Source organism: Rhinolophus sinicus, linkage group LG09, assembly GCF_036562045.2.
Source record: "Rhinolophus sinicus isolate RSC01 linkage group LG09, ASM3656204v1, whole genome shotgun sequence".
Lineage (NCBI taxonomy): Eukaryota > Metazoa > Chordata > Mammalia > Chiroptera > Rhinolophidae > Rhinolophus > Rhinolophus sinicus.
The window spans coordinates 88,218,060-88,241,307 of record NC_133758.1 but is presented as its reverse complement, the minus strand read 5'-3'; the positions used below and the strand labels follow the sequence as shown (position 1 = coordinate 88,241,307).

General features: G+C 37.4%; 1 protein-coding gene across 1 annotated transcript in view; it reads left to right on the top strand.

The window, feature by feature from the left end:
• The window catches only part of COL28A1 (collagen type XXVIII alpha 1 chain), a 149,833-nt gene that overhangs the window by 53,566 nt on the left and 73,019 nt on the right, over window positions 1-23,248 (top strand). The window contains exons 16-23 of the mRNA XM_019729778.2: window positions 922-990; window positions 6,520-6,588; window positions 7,658-7,726; window positions 12,404-12,475; window positions 13,234-13,302; window positions 15,797-15,868; window positions 19,197-19,265; window positions 19,890-19,958. Coding sequence (XP_019585337.2) covers window positions 922-990; window positions 6,520-6,588; window positions 7,658-7,726; window positions 12,404-12,475; window positions 13,234-13,302; window positions 15,797-15,868; window positions 19,197-19,265; window positions 19,890-19,958 — 558 coding nt within the window. The remainder of the gene's footprint in view (window positions 1-921; window positions 991-6,519; window positions 6,589-7,657; window positions 7,727-12,403; window positions 12,476-13,233; window positions 13,303-15,796; window positions 15,869-19,196; window positions 19,266-19,889; window positions 19,959-23,248) is intronic.

Sequence of the window (23,248 nt, the reverse complement as noted above, 5' to 3'; positions counted from 1 at the left end):
ACATTTTCCTTCCATGATGTTTATTTAGACTGAAAATTGATACAAAGTGAAACCCTAGGAAGCATATTCTAGGGCATGTCTTAGTGACAGGTTCAACATACTTTTTAGTATTATATAAAGTATGATCTAATGATACACTTTGGTTCATAAAAACATATTTATTTAACCCAGGCATTGGCAAACTATGGGATTGGCTGACTGTTTCTGTAGATAAAATGTTGTTAGAACACATGTGTACCTGTAAATTTAAGTATTGTCTATGGCTGCTTTCACACTACCAAAGTAGCACTCATTAGTTATGAAAGAGACCTTATTATGCCCTCGAGCATAAAAGATTTCTTGAAAGACACAAAGATGGATGAAGGATATTGTTCTCCATACTAATAGCATTCACTTTGATTCCTGCATTTATTTCATGGAAAGGAAAGGTAACGTTCTTTCATTTTGTTGCATTTACCTTAGATAATTTCTTAATTTTCAAAATATTTTTAATAAGATTTGGAGGGGAAAGGTACTTAAAAAATTTAAGGAAGTTTTCTTCCATTTCTTTCTCATATCCAGGTTTTCTTGTACCCTGTGAATTTTACGCTTTTAAATATATCTGTTATGATCCTATCAGGAAGTGTTTGTGTCATAATAGTAACCATTCAGGAGTTTTTTGGTTCTTGTGAGAAAATGGTGGATAAATATAAGATGATGCAAATTCTTACTAATTTAAATTAAATAGTAAAAACATCATTCACTATTTTGGCAAATTTGAACTACATATCGTTTAAAAAGGAATTGAGTTTGCTAACTTTCCATGTTGAACCTTTTTATGATATAAAGATAGATTTTAATCCAGCATAATTCCTGATTAGCAAAGTATAAAAGAATGAGGTTTTGTTTTATTGTTATATTTCTGGCTTATTTTCTCTACAGGGGGACTTGGGACCTGTGGGACCCCAAGGACCAATGGGCATCCCTGGAGTTGGGAGTCAAGGGGAACAGGTAATCAATGCTTCCTCCCTTACTCTTTGGTAAAGAATGTCTGGCCCAATCCTGGTGGCCATTGAAGGCCAGTTCTGCAAACACCTATGAGTGTATTTGGTAGTCAAATTGCCGTGGAATTCACATCCAAAGTGAATGTAGGGAAGGATAAGATGGTCTCATAAGATCTTATTTTTAGAACTTCCAAGACTTAAAAAATAAATTGTGTGTTTCTTGGTAACTTTTAACATTAAAGCATAATTAATAGGACAAGGGTTAGGGGGTGATATTTTATATTTTTAGTATCCCTTGGGAGCAATAATTTATTGACCTGTTGGTGTGTGTGTGTGTGTGTGTGTGTGTGTGTGTGTGTGTTTCCCTCTTGCATTTTTGTGAAAGATTAAATCCCAGTCCCTCCCAATGCCAGTGGAGTAGTACTTTCTACCCCCTATCTATGTACCAATCTAAAATAGTATTAAACTTAAAACAAGGTCCAAAATCAGAGGTAACTACTTAATTTAAGGGGCATTGTTCCTGAATAGATGCAAGCCACAAATAGAGTTTATAAATAACATTTGGCCCCTCTTAATCAGAAGAAAGAAAAAATCTCTGAGCTTGTCTAGACACTCATGGTTGAAACTGCTTCCAAAATTTTCTGACCAGAACTACTAGAAAAACAGGGCAATCTTGTTAGATCTAAATAATATGAAGATAATATAACAGTACTATCTACAGTTGTTGACCACATGCTTTTACCTACATAATCTCTTTTAATCAAGTGACCAATAAGTCTAATTTTATATTGACCATTCTCCTGTGTAGAAAATGGCAAATCAGCTTGATTAAAATTTATGATTAAAGTTTGAATTATTCTAGATAATGAGTTGCCTAGATAATGAACAGCACTTCCTTTATCTGGGATAGTGGGAGACAATGAAATAATTCCAAATCTTGTTGTTGACATTAACTCTGAGCTTATTTCTAACCATCTTCCAATTAATCAGTATAGTATTTTTATTGTTGTTAATCCAAGCCACAGCAAACTTGGAGTTACTCCTCTTTCCATTTCCTTTTTCTTGGTAGACGTCCTAGTGTAACAGATTAGGAAGATTTAGGTGCAAGAGAAGTCAAGATAAATTTGTACATAAATATTTCGATAATACTTAAGAGCTGGCTATTTTGACTTCACAGGGCTCATGGTCTGACTGTGGGACCAGGCATGCTCAAGCTTTGTGGTTTCTTTGCTGATTCCAGCAGGGTTTACATTCTGCTCCTGGCAGTGGCTGGACAGGACTGTCACATCATGGGTCTTGTGTGTTGCTGGTACTGAGTCACCACTGGAAGGCTGACAATGAAGTTCAAAGAAAGCCAGTCTCTCCAGATGGCCTGGGAACGCTGGCCCTCCCACCTGCAGCTTCCTGTTGTCTTTAATGATGGTTCTTAGGGGAGGTTGTTTATAGCGTAAAAAAACAACAGCAACACCCAAACCTCCTTAACTTGTTTTGTTTTCTCATCCCCTTCTCTTCTTTTCCAAGAGAACAAAACTTTTAAGGTAGATGTGTCCATATGGAGCTGAGCCTTACTGGATTGGAGATTGTATGGAATGTACTATATGTAAACTGCTCTGAACAAGAAAATAATTTATCATTTTAAGGCAAATGATTTAAATTCTACTGAAAGTTAACTTTAATTCATGCAGTTATCCATTTTTCTTCTCGTTCTTAGTTAAAATGTTTATCCATTGAATTCCTGTTGTTATTAGACCTTCCTATTTCTCTTATAGAAATGAATTTTTCCACTCATCTGTTTGAGAGAACTTCTGTTTCCATTTCCAGCAACAAGCTTATAATATCCATCAAGTGGCCTGTAGATTTTAATTAAATACTTGGAGACTTGGCCACCTCAAATCTTTCGTAAAATAAAATAGAATATAAATAACCACATATACATGTGTAGGCACATCCCTTTGAATTTTCTTTTTTTCAATTTTTTTATTGGGGAACAGTGTGCCTCTCTAGGGCCCCTCAGCTCCAAGTCGTCATCCTTCAATCTAGTTGTCTAGGGTGCAGTTCATCTCCAAGTCTAGTCGCCATTTTCAAACTTTGGTTGCAGGGAGTGTAGCCCACCATCCCAGTGGAGGGCGCAGCTCACTGGCCCATGTGGGAATCCAACTGGCAACTCTGTCGTTCAGAGCTCATGCTCTAACCAACTGAGCCATTCGGCTGCTCCCCACCCCCTCTTTGAATTTTTTGTTTCCTTGTTCTATTGCATGCAACTTATGGACTACTGTAAAAGGAACACTCCTTCTTACAACCATTCAATACTTTGGATCTTGGCTTCCTTAAATTGTTTATACTGTTTCGTCTTTGTCAACCAGAAAAAGGGCAATACTATTTGTAATTTACAAATGAACAAGCATTTGTATCATCTAGCTAGAGAAAGGGCATAACATTTGTAATAAAATTATCATGTCTCTGTAACCATTATTTGCACAGTCAGGACTTGTGGGGTGTAAGCAAAACAAAATCCTAGTTTTTTTCTCTCATCATCCCCTTAAATTTTTTTAATTGGGGGAAGGTTTTTTATTTTTCCTACCAAAGAAAGAAATGACCAGCAAGCTATAGAATTTTCTTATCACTTAGTCAATAGAAAGTTATAAGGTCACTCTAAGTTGCAAATCACAGTTTTAGTTGTACAATAAAATCTATCTGGTCAACTCTTTTTGACCTTTATTTAGCTGGTCCGAGCTGCATGGAGAGCCTGTGTTCCAGGGGAAGGAATGTGCTTTTCATCCCTCCCAGGCTGAGTCAAGGGTGGGAGAAGAGGGCACTGAAGTTCTTTCTTGGCCGGTCTATTGTCAGATGGCTTCGTGTCCTCCCTCTGGCCTTGGCAGATGTTTGATGGTGACACTCTTCCTTGTGGGGTTCCTGCAGTGTCCCCTGTGTTCCCCTCCTAGGATATGGATGAAGGACTCTTTTCCTCCAGCTGTTTCCCCTCATCAGCTTCTGTTTTTCTGGGGGTTTACTGTATACTGACTCTCTTTGTTGGACTTTCATTACTCTTCCAGGTCCTTTTGGGTAGGATTCAAAATAGTTCCAGGCCTGCTCTGTCTCACACTTAGAATACATCTGGTCCCCAGAAAAAACTCGTGTGACCTTTGCACAGACAAACTCTGGATGCACAAGCCAGCCCTCTCCTGGCTGTTACAGCGCATTTTAGCATTCTCAGTCCTGAGTTAGAAATGTGTCCCTGTGTCTCCAAACCAAAAATCAAAGTCTCCAGGTGATTTCATTGAAGTTGCCTTTTCAGAATGGAGTAAAGAGAGAAACAAGTTAAATTGCTCTCATTGTATCCAAAGAAAAATTTTCATAAGACTGCTTTCTTCAAAGACTTCATAAATGCTGTCTTCTCCCCCTTTTTATACCCACAGTATGAGTGACAGTCAAGTGTTTAAACATTTGTCAGTTTGCTGTCTGCTGGCTATCACTTCTTACAGCTGAGGTCAAACCTTCACTTTAACAACTCTTGATATATGGGGTGTGATCAAACAATATGATGAATATTTAAATTTAAAAAAATTTATTACGGGGCCAGCCCCGTGGCTCAGGCGGTTAGAGCTCCATGCTCCTAACTCCAAAGGCTGCCGGTTCGATTCCCACATGGGCCAGTGGGCTCTCAACCACAAAGTTGCAGGTTCAACTCCTCGAGTCCCGCAAGGGATGGTGGGCAGCGCCCCCTGCAACTAAGATTGAACACGGCATCTTGAGCTGAGCTGCCACTGAGCTCCCAGATGGCTCAGTTGGTTGGAGCGCATCCTCTCAACCACAAGGTTGCCAGTTCGACTCCCACAAGGGATTGTGGGCTGTTCCTCTTGCAACTAGAAACGGCAACTGGACCTGGAGCTGAGCTGCACCCTCCACAACTAAGACTGAAAGGACAACAACTTGACTTGGAAAAAGAAAAAAAGGCCTGGAAGTACACAATGTTCCCCAATAAAGTCCTGTTCCCCTTCCCCAATAAAATCTTTTAAAAAAAAGTAGTGACAATAACAGTTTAAAAAATTTTTTATTACAGCAACAGATACCTTGCCATTAATCCCCCTCAAAATAGTCCCCCTTGCTTCAAACACACTTATCCCATCATTCTTGACACTTTCTGAAGCAGTTCTGGAAGTCTTCTTCCATGAGTGTCTTTAGTTGTGCTGTCATGGCTGCGTTGATGTCCTGAATCGATTCAAAACGTTTACCTTTCATGGTCATTTTGACTTTGGGGAAGAGTCAGAAGTCACACAGTGTCAGATCCGGTGAATAAGGTGGATGAGGACACACTGTAATGTTTTTATTTGACAGAAATTGTTGTACCAGAAGTCATGTTTGACTCGGAGCCTTTCTGTTATGATCACAAAATACAGTGAATGCTGTTGCTGAGTGCCATCCAACAGAAAGGCAGGGGTCTTCAATACGGGAAATGGTGCATGGAACCTTAGTAACAGTGTGTGACAAGTTTCATCTTATTCGGTGCAGTCAGTCGGATGTGAGCTACGATTGAGAGAAGGTGTGTTTTAAAGTGTGCTATAAATCGTCCTCCATCATGATAACACTCCCATGTCACACAGCGCTTCTGGTATATGGCAATTTCTGTCAAATAAAAACATTATGGTGTGTCCTCATCCACCTTATTCACCAGATCTGGCACCATTTAACTTCTGGCTCTTCCCCAAAGTCAAAATGATTCAGGACATCGAGGCAGCCATGGCAGCGCAACTAAAGACACTCACGAAAGAGGACTTTCAGAACTGCTTCAGAAAATGGCAAGAACAATGGGAGAAGTGTGTTCAAAGTGAGGGGGAATATTTTGAGGGGGATTGATGGCAACATGTCTTTTACTGTAATATATATATATTTTTTAATTTAAACATTCACCGTATTTTTCGATCACACTTCATATGTCAATTGGTACAGCTAGGACATAGGTGTGCTTGAATGTGACTGAGATGTGAAATAGGTTAACAAGATGAAATTTTATTTCTCTTATTTAAAACTCCAACTTGGTATGGTGGCTTTGCTCATCGGGGTCATCAAGCGTTCTGGCTTCTTCATTATTGTTAGTCTGACATTCTGAGGGTGCTTTCTTCATCCACATGATCCAGCATAACCACCATGTCTTCATTTCATTCACTGGGGAAGGGGTGTAGGGAAGGAGGAGGCACACATCTTCCTTTAGCATGAACCGGGAATTACGTACATCACTTCCATTCATGTTCCATTGGCCAGAATCCAGTCCACATGGCAACACTTGGCTGCAAGGGACTGGGAAACAAGGTCTTCATTACAGGCAGCCATGTGGGCCAGCTGAAATTTCATTTACCATGGGAGAAGGGGAAAATGCATTTTATGGTTCAACTAGCAGCCTCTGCCATCCCATTCAACAAATACTGAGTATGAATAATCCATTATGGGAAATGAACTCACTCTAGAGGATTTGAAACCACTCTTATCCCTATTTCTTCTTCATCTCACTAATATTGCTTTTAAATTTTTTATTTTAAAGGGAATTCAAGGTCCTGTTGGTCCACCTGGTCCTCAAGGACCCCCAGGACTAGGCTCACCTGGTTCTAAGGTAACTTTCTCAATGAGAGAGGAGTTTAATATATTTATAGTCTAATTGCTATTTTCTGGTCAGTAGCCAATGCATTTGGAAGGCAGCAGATGAAATGAACTGAAAAATCAGAGGTCTGTACTTAATGTAAAGTGTTACTAATGTTCCTAATGGTTTAGAAAATGTTATACATATTCTTTATGCTCTTAGAAGCTTTCATGTACACAATATCCATTTATTGTTTTCTTTATTGCTTTTACCTAGGAGACCCTGTTCTAGCAACTCAAGCAGTAATATCAGTAGAGACTACCTGTGGTTACATGCCTCTCTGGATGGGCTTACTTTCATTCTCACCAGCATTCCCACAGTAGGTCCAACTACTAAAACATTTAGCTAAAGATATGGAGTCAGAAATGACCCAATAAAGAAACCTTTCCTATGAACTTAGGAATCAAATTATTGCCTAAATTAGAACAATTATTTATCCCTTGGGGAGAGGCATGGCACCTATTCTTTAATTAGCTGTCCTTAATGTCGCTTCAAAGAATCACTAATCATTGTTAAATAAATAAAATAATTCTCTGAGAGGTCTCACATTCAAGCACACTCCTTAGTGATGCCCATGTGAGAAGCAGCTCAATAAATACTGTCACTGCCCTTGAGATTTTTGCTTTGTGGCACATCATCAAAAGCTCAGGTTGTTCTCTCTGGTTATGATTCTGTTGTAGATCGCCAGTCATCTTGACTTCTAATGTGTCAATTTTAGTTGTTCTGGAATATAACTGCCTATTATTTCCTGGTACCCTTTATGGGAAGGGCTCTTTAAAATTACTTCTGATTATGTTCCATAGCCTGTATTTTAAGCCAGACCATTATATATTCCAAATCTGGTGAAAATATATACATATACTCATATATACGTGTGTGTGTGCGCGTGTGTGTATGTGTGAACTGAGCACATGTAGCTCAGTTTTCTCTCTCTCTTTTTTTTTTTTATATAAAACAGAGCATAGGAGATCCAAGACAGGAATACATTATTTTTATTTTGCTGCCTTAGTCAAATACTCTTCAAATACTCTTTCCTTACTAGGGAGAAGTAGGTCAGATAGGACCTACAGGCCCTAGAGGACCAGTGGGGATTGGAGTACAAGGTCCAAAGGTGAGTAGACTATGCTGCTATGTATTATAAGGCAAAGTTTCATTTATATTCAAATGAAACACAGACCACGCATGTATCAATGAACTGTTACTTTACTCAAAGTAGAGTATTTATTCAGAAAAGGGTCTCATGCTCAGTATAACTCTTATTGTCTAAGAAGAATCAAAATCTTGGTTTGTTTTAACGACTATGCTATTTGTTCTTTCAATTAATTTATTTATTAGCATCAGACATCCTCTTTTAACACAGAGTGATTCTTTAAGAACGTTATTGCTTGGCATATTATAAAACAAAGCCCCTACTATAGCAGAATTTAAGTAAAACTTACTTCCATTCTTTTGTTTTGTGGCTTTCTAAGGAATTTCTTCCCTAAATGTAAAGTAGGTCCACACTACTTTTGTTACATGGTAATGTTATTTATTTTTAGATTTTTAAAAAATTTTCAATTACAGTTGACATTCAATACTATTTTATATTAGTTTCAGGTGTACAGCATAGTGGTTAGACATTTATATAATTTATGCAGTGATCCCCCCAATTAGTCTAGTACCCACCTGGCACTATACATAGTTATTACCATATTATTGACTATACTCCCTATGCTGTACTTTACATTTCCTTGGCTATTTCATGACTACAAATTTGTACTTTTTAATCCCTTCACCGTTTTTCAACTATCCCCGCAATCCCCTTCCATTCCAGCAACCACCAGTTTGTTCTCTATATCTATGAGTCTGTTCGTTTACTTTGTTCTTTAGATTGTACATATAAGTGAGATCATATGGTATTTGTCTTTCTGTGCTTGACTTATTTCACTTTAAATAATACCTTCTAGTTTCATCCATGTTATCACAAATATGTTACTTAGTAATTTTATATCTCAGCATGCCGTTTGTTTCCCTCGCTTTTACCACTTCTCTCAACTTGCATTTAATTTGTATGTTTTTTTAAATTACAGTTGACCCTTGAACAACATGATGTGTAGGGGTGCTGACCCTACCCCAGTAGAAAAATCCACATATAACTTTTGAATCCCCCAAAACCAGTTGTCCTTCAGCGTCTGCAGGGCTATTGGTTTCAGGAACTCCGTAGATACCAAATTCTTGGATGCTCAAGTCGCAGAATGGTGTATAGAGTCAGCTCTCCACATCCACGGATTCCCCACTGCAGATCAAATATGGTTTCAATCTGTGGTGGTTGACCCAGGGATACAGAGAGGTGACTTTATTGAAAAACATCTGCATGTCAGTGGATCCGTGTATTTCAAACCTGTGTTGTCCAAGGGTTAACTGTACTTCTCATCTTACTGTATTCTCTGGAAGTGCACTGTCTCATATTGCAGCCACCAGCCACATGTGGTCATTGAATGTTCGAAATGTGGCTGGTAGGAACTGGGATGTGCCACAAGTGTCAGACACACACTGGATTACAAGGCTTGGTACAAAAAGAATGTAAAACATATCACTAATACATCTGTACATTGATAACATATTGAAATAATAACATTTCAGAAATACTAGAGTAAATGAAATATATTCCTAGAATTATTTTCACTTGTTTCTCTTAACTTTATAAATATGGCTGCTAGAGAAGTTATAATTACATATGTGGCTTGCTTTATATTTCTATGGACAGTGCTGTTCCATTGGGGCATGGATCTGTTTCCTTATTTTTCTTCTTTACTACTGAATCCCCAATTTGGGCAACATGATAGGTACTAAATAAATCCTGATCAATAAATGAATGAATCCTTACTTTAGCTTTCACAATTTCTATACCTCATCCTGAAGGCATATAGGGTCTGGTGAGCCACGCTAAGCATTAAACTTCACTATTATTCTGCTGTCATTGTCACCATTATGACACATATTTCGTTATGAGAAAAAAATGTAACATGTGGGCCTAAGAAGAGCATACATATTACATATACATATTACATATGTAATAAACATGTAATTACAGGGGATAAAAAGTGTACTAATGTAGTAATAATTGCTGCCATGTATTAAGTGGTTTTGATATGCCACACAATGTGCTAAATATGAAATATGTCTATACATATGTGTAGTGTGTATATTTATCTATCTACATGTATTATATCACATCTATTCCAATTTCAGAGAGGTGATAAAGAGTAGGAAGGCTCAGCAGTTAGACAACCTAAGTTCAAATCCCAGTTTTGCCACCAATAAGATGTGTCATCTTCAGCATCTCTCACTTTAAAAACTAAAATATTTCAAACATACTATTATGAATACAAGGAACACCCATGTATACTACAACTCATATGGAATGCAGTCATAATAATTGTTTTAATGTCCTTAGCTACTAATTCTATCACCTGTGTCATTTTCTGGATCAGTTTCAATTGACTGATTTTTCTCTGCACAAAGGGCTATATTTTCCAGCTTCTTTGAATGCCTGATAATTTTTGATTAGACGCCAACCATTGCGAATTTCATCTTTTTGGGATACTGGATATTTTTGTATTCCTATAAATATTTCTTAGCTTTGTTTTTGGAGTTTGAAGTTGCTTGAAAACAGTTTGAACCTTTTGGTCTTGCTTTTCAGCTTTACGAGGTAGGAAAAGAGGAGCATTTAGTTGAGGGTTAGTTTTCCCCCATGACTGAGGCAAGACCCTTTTTAGAACTCTAAGCCATCAGAATTGTGAGGTTGTCTTATTGCCTTTAGGAGGAGGCACTATTTCTGGTCTCTTGTCAGTCTCTAATCCTTAAAAGTGGTTCTTTTTCTGGCCTTGGGTAGTTTTTCACGCTCAAGAGTCACCTGAACACAAGGGGGTGCTCATCACATCTTCGTAGCTCTCTCCAGGTAACTCCTTCTCTGGTGTGCTATTCTGTGCATTTTTGATACCTTGGCTCCTATGTTTGTGAACACCTTTGACACCAGGCTCCTACCTTTCTCTCCTAAAATTAGAGAGATTTCTGAACTTTCCCTGGGCATTCTCCCCCTGCACCACGGCCTGGTAACTCTCCAGGCAGTAAACTGGGGAAATTAATCTAATTTGCTACCCCTCACTTAGGGATTATTTTCCTTCATTATTGGATGTCTAATATCTTGAGGTGCATTGTTTCATATATTTTGTCTGTTTTTTTTAGTTGTGTCAGGCAGGAAATTAAATCTAGTCCCTATACTTCCATTTTGACTGGAACTTTAATTTGTATCTATTGTCACAGGTAGACTGGTCTATAATCTCGTTTTCTTGTCTTATTGTATTGATGTTTTTAAATCAAGATTTTATTAGCCTCATACAATAAATTGTGTAGACTTCTTTTTTTATTTTTTAGAACTATTTCTATAAGATAGGAAATATCTGTCCCTCAAAGGTTTAGCAATTTGGGAAGGCTGACTATAAAACCAACAAAGCCTGTGATCTTGGAAGGAGAGGAAGTGAGAGACCTTCAATTACTGATTCAATTTATTCAATGCTATTTGTTTATATAGCTTTTCCATTCCTTCTTATGCCATTTATATTTTTCTTGAAGATTATTTATTAATAATCTTGTGTTCCAACATATTGTTTTGAAAATGTTACAGAATTTTCTATGATTTAAACAAAATATTTTCTGTGTATATCCCTCTTTAATTCCTAATACTGCTTATTTGTGCCTTTCCTTTTTAAATATTACTCATTCCTGCTACAGGCTTATTTATCAGTTTTGTTAAGTATTACCTTTTAATTTTGTTACTCTTCTTACTTTTTGTTTTCAAGTTTATTATTTTTTGCTCTCATCTTTATCATATCCTTCTACTTACTTTTAGCTTCACTATGCTTTTTTCAGTAGCTTTTCAAAGTTTGCTTTAGCTGAAATAACTTTCAATTATCTTCGATATGTTTTGCTCTTAGTAAGTGCAATAAGGATAATTTTATACTGTTTGGTGATAGCATGTGTTTTCTCTGAACATAGTAAAGAATGTATTCTTAATCATAAATTAACTTGAAAGCAAATAGAATTGAGAATTAAAACTGGAAGTGATGCTAGTTTGCAAGTTTTTTTCATGTCACTTTTACATTAGTTTCTTAGGATTGCTGCAACAAAGTACCATAAACTGAGTGGCTTAATATAATAGGAACTTATTGTCTCACAGTTCTGGAATTTAGAAACAGATAATCAAGGTGTGTGCAGGGCCATGCTTCCTCTAAAACCTGTAGGGGGAAAAAATCCTTCCCTTTTCTTAGCTTGTCCTGGTGGCTAATCCTTGGCATCCCTTGGCTTGCAGCTACATCACTCTAATCTTCACCTCTGCTGTCACTATGTGTCTGTCTTCATATAGTGGTTTCCTCACTTTTTAAGGACACCAGTCATATTGGATTAGGGCTCACTCTAGTGACTTCATCTTAATTTGATTATATCTGCAAAGACCCTATTTCCAAAAACGGTCACATTCATAGTACCAAGAAGGGTTAGGACATCAACGTATCTTTTTTGGAGTCACAGCTCAACTCATAACAAACAACCTAATGCAAAACTAAGACCCAGAGAGGTTAAGTAACTTGGCCAAGGTCAAATAGTTTAGTTAACATTGTTACTATTCAGGTTTCTCCGCTCAGAGGCTTATCTCAGACACTGTAAGATGTATCTACTTGTAAGTACCTCAAAACGGAGGGTGCATGATAAACATGAACTTTGAAAAATAAAATTTTTGCTCATCCACCAGGGGGCGCCAGGCTCAATAGGGCTCCCAGGACAGCCAGGAGTACCAGGAGAAGATGGCGCCGCAGGGAAGAAGGTAACTACGTTTTCCATATTACTGGAGTAAAACTATTGAACCACACTGATATCTTGGTCCTTCCGGAGCTCAAATTAAACTATCCTGGGCAAACTTAGTCTCTGAAAAAAAAAAGTTCCACAACTCTAAATGTCCTTTCACTTACTTCAGAGAGAAAGAGCATCAATTGAAAGGCTGAGTAGTGTTTCACACTCTGCCTTCTCTCTGGTGTTTGGCCATGGCATTCTCCAGGGACCTAGTCTCTTTGGGATTCCTAGAAAGCACTTTAATTTGAACTCGGAGAAAAACACTTTCCTCCCCCCCCACCCCCCCAAAAGGAGAGTCTGTAAGTGCATTTAGAAAGTAAGGCATTATAAAGATTTCCTGAAGCATTTTGAGCCAAACATTTGAAATACTCATTTTTTAATGTAAGTAGTGAAAAACAGCAGATGGAAAGGCTGAAGGTCTTTCTTGTTTTTTTTTTTAAAACAAACCATCAAATGTGAAGGACGAGCCAAAGGAAAGTGAGCTTATTGCTTTGGAAGTTGGCTGAGAAATTGGAGTTTTTCATGATATTTCAGCTGCTTTGAGCTAAACTGGAGTTTAACATTAATGTATTCAAGTTGGTAAACTTCCAAATTAATTTTGAGAGTAGAGTGAAGGTCTGGTCTGATTTGGAGGGTCTCAGCAGAGAGTCCACTGGCCATAAGAAGAGACAGGTAGGATTAGACATACTGCCTATGAGGGGTCCACTAAGACATCAGTGTCATTTCTTCTAGGGAGAAGCAGGGCTTCCCGGGACAAGAGGCCCGGAAGGACCTCCTGGAAGGGGACAACCTGGCTCCAAGGTATGGAACTGACAGAATGTTGGGGGAAGCAGGCTGCCTGTGTTCTGGTCCTGATACTAAGGAGCCACCTTAGGAGAAATTTGATTGTGATTCTTGCTATGTCAAATATGTTTACTTCCGGATTAAAAGTATGGATACTAGTTTGGGAGCTGTTGGAAGGCTGCAAGTATGTATTATTCATTTTTATTTCCTAAGATCTATTATAAGACCCAGCTTATAGGAAGAGTTCAACACATGCGTTTCTCAATAAATAGCCAGACTGACATTTAAAAAAACAGATAGGAAGGGAAAAGAAGCCCTGAGATGCATCCTTGAGACTTGAAAATGCATAAATTTTCTTCCAATACATAGAATTTCATATAGTAATAAGAAGCATCACCTTAGTAAGTGGCAATTTCTCTTTCACAACTTGGCATAAATTTATTTTATAGATTGTAGAAATGCTAGTTGAATAACATTTTTATATGTCAAGATGAGAATGTCCAAATTCATCAGTAAAGACCACTAGTGACATAACCTACAGCCTATCAGTGCCAGATGTTCCTGTACTTTTTATGTACAGTTGTCAAAGCCCATATAAAGATTCTGAAGACTTCTATATGAGTAAAGTAAAAATAAAAACTGTATGCTTATTAGTATTTTATTTATAATTGCATTAAAATAATATTTGATAGCTTAATAGTAGTTGATGTCTTAAAAAACATTGGCTAAAATTGAGTCCCTAACCTTAATCATAAAAATTTGAAATTTAGGTATATTAGTAGAATTTAAATTTTGTTTATTGACTTACCACACTCTGAGATCCTTTTTTTTTGTGGGGGAGGGGGTAATGTAGACAGAGAATACCTTTTTAACACCATGCAAAAATACTTACTGAAATGCTCGCCTATTAACATTCAGGAGAACTAATGTATTCTAGAATATACTTTTGGAAAATAGATGCTTGAGTTAATAACTGAAGCTTTAAGAATGAATGATATCTCTGAGAAAGAGAGCTGAGGTTTGAATTTCTTGTGGTACAGTACCTGGAGAAAGAACATTTAGGAGAGCTCAAAGATAAGCAGAATAGTTACCATGTTAGAGAAACCAAGGAGAAAGGGTTTCAAGAGGAAAGCAATGGGTGGTGTCACATGCCACCAACAGAGCAAGGAGAATGTGCATTGAAAAGCGAGGGCAGTGGACTTGCGGCTGTGAGGAGAGTTGTGGGTTATGGAAGGCTCTAGGAGAAGAGTGATGGGAATATGTTATGTAGCCCAGCGTCCTTCTATGGTTCAATGTTGGCTCTTGATTACATTTAGTTGGGTTCCTGCTGTTGTCTTCTCGGGTGATTTAGGTCAATAAGTTAAATTTGGTACTTAATGGAAGAAAATAAATAGTTCTGGGTAGATGTTGTCTCTATTGGCAAATTATAATGATACAGTAAGTGATATTTTGACATTCATCTGTTACTTTTTTATTACCTGTGCCAATGCGCTCCATTAGTATGGACTTTGAGGAGTTGTTTACATCTCTGTCAGTCCTACATGAGGTTGCCTCTTCTTAGTGGAGTGTCCGCATTGCTAATGACCTTGGCATAGTCCAGTGGTTCTCAAGGAGTGGTCCCTGGACCAGCACCATCAACATCACCTGGGAATGTGTCAGCAAGATGAATTTTTGGGTCCTAATGCAGACCTATGAAATCAGAAACACTGTGTGTAGGGCCCAGCAATCTATGGCTAACAAGCCCTCTAGGTGATTTCTGATACATGCTCAGGTTTGAAAACCATCGTATAGTCATTTATGTCATAAATGTTTAAATGGCCTCAGCTGCAAATCCCAAGGGGTTATTCCTTTGTTGAACTGGGCACACACCTGGATATGATGCCTTGAAGTTGAGTCCTAGTTTAAGGATAGTTTTGTAATGCTCAGAGGCTTCTGATTGAAGGTGACACAATTCTTTGGGGGGAGAACTTGTGTACCCAACCAGAGAACAGCCAGTAGGCAGTTTCTAGCTCTGCCCTAGGTTAATTCATGCTCCAATTCAAACAACAGAATATCAGTCTCCTTTGGGAGAAAGAATTGGACACCCCATTAACGAAGAAATGGAGCTGGATTTGAAAAATATTTCATTTTATGCTTTAAAACTCAAATAGCATTGAAAGCTAAGAAACAGCATGGAAAAACATAGATAGGTCTCTTTTCTGAAACTGTGATCACCTCGGAACCATCTGTTAATAGACCAATGGTGCAAAAGAACTATAAATTCAAGTAAAAGTCCCCAAAGAAAGATACTGAACTTAGATTTTAAAAAAATTAAACAATATTGAAGAAATGGTGAAGACCGAGCAATTCTGAAGTATCCAGTCTGCTCAAGAACATGGACAAACCCAAGATGGGCTTGGGGCACATGCCTCTAAAATTGGTATTAGTTAAGAATCTGGCCCCGATATGGTTGCTATAAGATTGAGGAGGGTTTATTAATACTACAATTATATTTTTATAATTATTTTGTCAGGGTGATGAAGGAAAGAAAGGGAGCAAAGGAAATCAAGGACAGAGGGGATTTCCGGGGCCTGAAGGGCCAAAGGTATGTTTCTGACATTCTCATGAACGCTTTGGGGAGACTGTAATTGTGTCTGGTTTTAATGGAATATTGGATTTCTACTGCAAATTTGATTTCCCATTTCCTTCTCAATACATACAAAACAAAAACCCCACATGAAAAAGGCTTCAGAATCATAGTATTCCAGACCATAACAGACTGGAATAAAGAGATTGCATAAAACATGTAATCTTCCTTGGAATATTTACGCTTCTACGAGAGAACGTGTATATCAGTCTTCTCTACTAACAATCAAAGACTCAGAAGGTGGGATAAAGTTAGGAGCAGGGGAGGTACCAGTTTTCCATCATCTTGTTTTGCTGCACAACAAAATGGCCTAGGCTGAGAGACCATGCAGTGGTGACCAGGAGCAGAGCTGGGGAAGGCAGGAGAGCCGTTAGTGTCCTCGTCCTGCTCCGTCCACCCTGGAACCTTTTGGGGCCAGTCACTTCAATCACAGAAAGAAAGTCATAACTGTATCTATTTCACAGGGTTGTTGTGAAGGCTGACACAGGTATTCAAACACTTAGCACAGTTCCTGGCACATAGTAAGTGTTCAATACATGGAGTTCTTCAGGGAGCAAAAAAAGATCAATTACTACTGTGTTTCCCCGAAAATAAGACCTAGCCAGACAATCAGCTCTAATACGTCTCCTGGAGCAAAAATTAATGTAAGACCTGGTCTTATTTTACTATAATATAAGACCGGGTCTTATATAATAAATATAATATAATATAATATAATATAATATAATATAATATAATATAATATACCAGGTCTTATATAATATAAGACTGGGTCTTATATTAATTTTTGCTCCAAAAGACACATTAGAGCTGATTGTCCGGCTAGGTCTTATTTTCGGGGAAACACGGTATGAAATGGAAAGTAGGGGATATGTGTCCTAATTGACAGAGCATTGAGGAAGAAGGAGAGGAAATTGTGAGGCAAGGAATTAAGTACATGACTTGACTTAGCAGGAGAGAATATTGAGGTCATTTGGGTGTGTCAGGAAACAGAAATTGCAAACCTAAGAGAGTTCAGACCTCTAGGAAGACGCTAATTATAAGAAGAAACAAGGAGTTTCTTCTTCCAAATAAGTCAAGGGCCAGACTATTAAAGAACAACTTTAAAAAATGGTACTAGCAATATAAGAGCAGGTACAAAACAAAATATCTGCTGCAGAGCGGTGATTGTTAAACGTCAGTGTCCCTCAGTGTCCCCTGGGGAGCTTGTGACAAATCCATATTTCTTGACATCATGCCCAGAGATCCAAATTTTAGTAGGTGAGTGGGTCCCAGGAATCTGATTTTCTTAAATAAGTGCCCTCTGCTACAGATAGTTCAAGGAGCACATGATGAGAAATGCTATTTTATAAGAAATGCGATTTATTAGTACTAATAACAGTGATTATTCTTTGTCTTAGCTACTCTTATTCAAAGTGCGTATTCTTCTGTATTTTGAAATAAAGCTTTTTTTTTGGATGAAGAATTGCTATAGTTTAAAGCACAATCACACCTTAATACACGATCACACCTTCATACAAGGTCTTTAAAAGAATCGTGTACTTCCTATATAGATAACTTTGTAGTTTCAAAGTACTGGAATTGGCCTCTTTTTAAAAAGTAGAATAGGTTAAGTCTAAAAGCATAATTTTGCTTCCCCTGGTCTTGGTGAAACATTCACAGGTTAATGGTGGATTCCTTTGCCAGAGGACTGAATCAGGTGGTCATTTGTTGCCAGAATCCTGATATGCCACGTGCCATTGCCTGATAGGTTTGCAATTAAGGATTGGCACATGCACATGTTGGCACGACCTGGGCCACAGTAGGGTGTGTGCTCAGCCTGTTCTTCATGTGGGGGGTGGGGATTCAGCACTGCAGGAGGCCTGAGCTGTAAGGATGAGCGTGGCTCAGGGCAGGGATGCTTATCAGTGGGTCTGATTTACTGAGTCCCTCCTCCCTGAGGCAGGACATCCAGTGGGCACCTCGCACTATTGAGAACAGTTCATTCTCTAAGGCAAAGGGAGGCAAGGTTTTGGGGAAAGGTACAAGTAGTGAATATCTTAGGCTTTGCAGGCCAAGAGGCAAAATTGAGGATATTATGTAGGCTCTTACATGACAATCATTTAAAACCGTGAAAATCATTTTTGGGCCCTGGCTCTATAAAACCAGATGGTAGGTGAGATTTGTGCCCACAGTTCGCACTTGTTCTAAATCAGTAGTTTCCAAACTTTTTGATTACAAACCTCTACTAATAAAAAAGTTTTGACCGCACTCCAGTATAGGTTTGTCTATTTATTTTTAATTGTTATTTTTATTCATAAGCTACCATACTAATATGTTATGAGATTTATGTGAATAATTGAAATTTTAAAAGATGAGATAAAATATATATAATATAGCCCTAATGTTTTCGTCTAATATCCCAAATGGGTCGTGGGGTGTGTGCATCCTCTTCTAATGGCAATTACTTTGCATAGTGTTTTTAAGTGTGGCAATAGTGCCTATAATATTGGAATCACCAGAGGTGCCTCATAAAATTCATATTCCTGGGCCCAGCCCCTAGATGTATTGAATTAAAACATCTGAGACTGAAACCCTGGAGTCTGTATTTTACCAAATTCATCTGATTATTACTCCCTAAAATTAGAGAATGATTTGTCTAGAACTAGACAGGACAGAGATATTACTTGCTATTCCAGACTGAGTCTTTACTGAGACTGAATATTAAGACACGAAAAAAAAAAAAAAAAAAAAATTGAGCGATGTTTTAATTTGCCTATTCAAAAATTTATTTATTTTGACTACAAACTCTTTACTTCTAAAAACGGATGTGAGAAAGCTTCCAATGGAAGACTGATATACCATGGGCCACAAAGTACAATAACAAAGGAAAAAGTTATAAACAAAAAGAAACATTATTTCTCTACCAAGTATGCCCAAAAGTGTATGCTGATGATAATTGTTATAATTGAACACATATTTCCCTCTAAGCTTCCTGTCATACAACAAAAGGGAAGTACCATGAACTGCATAATTTTATTAGCTAATAAAAGGAAGCACAAGAGATAACATTTTCCTAATACTCAGGAATTAATTGAATGCATTTATTAAATGCATGAAATCTTAATCATCAATACTTTAGTAGTGGTTTAACAAACATGTTAAAATATTTATATGTTGGTCTGTAAAACAGACGGTACAATATTTAAAAATGCTGGAAACACATTTCTATGTTTTTCCTAGTATAATGCCTGTAGATAGTTTTTGTTTTGCTTGAAATGTAATGAGTATTTTGCTCTTTTTTTAGGGTGATCCAGGGGTTATGGGCCCTTTTGGGATGCCTGGAGCATCAGTTCCTGGACCACCTGGGACAAAGGTATGCATGCATTCTTGGGAATATTTTTTCCTTTTACTTGGACCTTTGGTGTTGGAGGTGCCAGGGGGAGGGGAATTCATGATACCAGTGAATGAGAATTTTAGTTTTGGAAGAATCATAAGATATTTAGTTCAACCTTGATTACAACAATTAAGCAAACCAAAGGCCAGCAGCAAATGTAAGATTAGAAACCTGATTTCTTGGTCCTGCTCTTAAACTTGTCTTTTCACGTTGAATGATATCTTTCAAATCCTAGACCTTAATACAGGTAAAAATTTCCTGCAAAGAATCTGCTAGGAATTTTATTCAGAAAGTCTGACAGAAAAGAAATCCACTCAAATTTGAGAACATTCACAGATATTTTTATTGTCTAAGTATTTGAGTCTAGATAGCCACCTATTATTTCTGTGGCCTTTCTCTAAACAGTTTAATAGTCTTTACTGACAGGTTTTATTTGCTTAGGATTTGAAATTCCCCTCAAACACATTAGAAGATTGTACCCTCAAGATCTGAGCGTGATAGATTAATCCCTTTACAAATTGGCCGATGGCTTTTTTGCCCTGTGTCATTATGGTTTCTCATGCAACCTAGTCTGAAACTGTGAACATTATCTGAAATGTACAGGGAGACAGAGGGGGACCTGGGGTACCTGGATTTAAAGGAGAACCTGGAATTGCTATTCGAGGACCAAAGGTATGCTTCACTCGGGCTCTTTTTATTTTTATTTTTTTTCTGTATGTGAGAGAGTGAAAGTAAATTTAATGCATAATCAATTGATGATTGAGATGGGTGTACTTGCTGTGTCTACATTGATGAACTACGTTGAGTGTAAGAATATGCTTTTCCCCTTTTGAAAAATCAAGCCATCAGGATTGTTTATTTTTGTATAAATGTAGGGATGACAACTCCTATGGTTAAATTTTTGCTGACTAAACAGTTGTTTGAAAATGCTCTTTTTGTAATGTCTGTGATATAAGAGATTATATGGCCTCTAGCCTTTTTTATTTATATATGAATGGTCATTGTCTCTCTTCTGCAAAACATTGTTCCAAAAGTTCATGTTCGGAAGTTTTATCAAATCAAATTTCTCTGTTCTGTTATCCATCTTTCAGAGTTTTTTTAAATGGAAATGCAAATAATTATAGGAGAAAACAGCTTTAAGTAGTCATGTCTATTTTTCCATGGCAACAAAGCACCATTTCCCTCCTCACACAACACCCAGAATCCCAGCAATATTTAACATTCTAAATGTCAACAAGCCCATCTCTGTGAATAAAAACAGGCTTCAGGCTTCATAATCAGTACTTATTACATTAGTAGCATGTTGTTATGTAGCTTTGAAGCTGGCTTTAGTTCTATCAAATGGTCTCTTCTAGATAAAAGGGTTCAAGTACTAAAATCAGTAATTTTCAAAATTCGAGAAAAAAAAAAATGCACCTTAGAACCATCTTTGAAATACAATGCTGACATATACTGATATAAGTCAGAGGGGTTCTTTTGGAAGGTTGAGAAAGGGTCCTGACCTTCACTGTTCTTAATCACTTGAACGGTCATTCTTGCTAGAGTGACAATCTTCTGGTTTATTGGGGACAGAGGAGGTTCCCAGGATGTGCAACTTTCAAGCTGAAATAGAGAAAGTCCTGGGAAAACCAGAACAGGATGGCCTCCTGACTCCCCAGACCCGGAGGCTCATGGGAACCCAAGTTGTATATGACTCAACGAGAAAATTCCAAATTTCCTAATGCTAAAACTACAGCTAATGGCCTTGGTCATGAACATTTAGTGGACAGTTTTCACACTGTTTGATAACTTCCTGAATCTCTGCATTCCTAGTTCCATGATTTAAGTTCCACTTCTTTCTACTTACACTATTCTTTACAATAGAAAGAAAATACAATTAAACATGCAGCTAGGGTTTATAAGTCCGGCCTGTTTTCTATTCATCTTTCTTGGGCATGGTTGGTGAGGGTATTCAAAGTCATTTGCCTCTTCACTTCAAGCATTCTTTCAACCCCTTGGCTTCTAAAGATGCTCTTTCTGTAATTCTTCCCTACTTCATTGGTTTTACAGCATCTTGGGGGTTGAATGTTGATGGTAGCGTTGGCACATTAATTAAGTTTTGTATACTACTTCAGGGAGCCCCCAGGTCTCCCTAAAGCCCATTTCACAATAGCAGATTAAGATTTCTGCCCTAATTTCTTTTGAAAGAGAGACGCACTTCCAAGTGAATCACTCTGTTGGACATTTTCTTGAATCCAGTGCAAAAAAGGCCAAGTGGCAAAATTCCATCTGAAAACATATTGTGAGGAGTCTGAAATAAAAATCTTTATCCCCATCCCCTGATATTTCCTATTAACATTAGAAGTAATAAGCTAACTGAAATTTTTGCAGGAGAAAGGACAAAGTTCTCTAGGAAAAAAATGTTTGTAAACTATTAATGCTTTAATGCCCCCCTCCCCACCCCACCCCTGCCAGTGTGGGTACCAGAGGATAAACAATAACAGCTGCTGATAATTTGTTAGAGGCTTGGAACTTATAAATACAAACTGAAAGTGAATTTTTATTCCAATTTTCTTTTCCTTTTGCCTTAACCAGGGAGCAGTTACTGCTTTGTTTTGTGGTTAGCCTGCTCCTTGTATAAGCATAGAGAGGAATGGCCATCTTATGTTGGGACATATCCCATATGGAATGTTTAGCCTTAAACATAGTTGGAATAGCATAATAAATTGCTTCTGAGGAGTGACTGGTTTCCTGTAGTTGGAGATATACCAAAATTGACCTCTCCAGAAGACCTTGTGTTTGCTCTCTGTCATAAAACTTTATGAGACCATCTGGGATTTTTGGTGGTGATAAATAGTACATTAAGTTTTTATAGGCAGCCACATGTGTTCTGAAGATGATCATTCTTAAGAAGGTTAACTATATAAAACCAATCTCTTAGATTTAATAGGAAAAAAAAAAACAGTTGTGACAGTCATGGTTTTCAAAACAAGTTAAACTTTCTTATTGCTTAAAGGGTTTGCAGATTCCACCAACAGCCTTCCCCCCACCCCATCCCAATCAATCATTCTTTCAGAGGAGTGCAATTAGGAACAGTTTTGGGAAGTTGGATTTTGGGCAACATTTTGGCTTGGATTAATAGCAGTTTGATTTATGTGTTTGCTTACATATATGAAAAGTAGGGACGAGTCCTGCTACTTTTTCCAATCTTGGAAAACAAAGGTCTATTAGTAGATGTAAAAAGCCATAACTATTTTAAAACATGAACAGCTCTTTACCAAAATAATCAATGTGTGTTGACAAGGGCCATTGTAGGAGTTATCATAGTAACAGAATGGAATGTGGTATAGAAAGAAATATTTCAAGTTTTAAGTGTAGGTGTAATAGATATATTTAACAAATCTTCTAAAGGAGTCTTCCTCATTTTTTTCTTTCTCTATCCATTTTACTTTAGCCAAAATTTCCTTTGATTTCCATTTTTGGAGATTACACATCTCAGAAAATTCTGTTGTTCGAAAGGCAATAATCAATCACTCTCCCCTGTTCTCTATATAGGTACTTTCTACTAAAAGTTTTTGATACCTAAGGTTGTCACTGTAAAGCAATATTTATAATTTTTTCCCTAGGTCTCAAGCTTTGAACCACAAACTCTGTGCCCTACCTTTTGTCCTATAACTTGTTTTTTAAAAAATTAATCTGTTTTTAATTTTTATTTGGGCTTATTTATTCCCTGTGTAACTTGGGCCCAATTGAGGAAGATGATAAATATAATAATAGGTAATATATAGTTATCTTGCTTTACACTTAAAATTTTGCTATGTATTCTTTTCTACTCTTTTTCTCACACAATACTTACGAAAATTTTCTCATTTTTATGCTTATCCTTGATTTATAATGCACTGAAAATTTGTAATTTTAAAAATTAAAATATTAGCAACAGGTCATATTCTAATTCCTATGGGGTTTCCTATAGAGCACTTTGT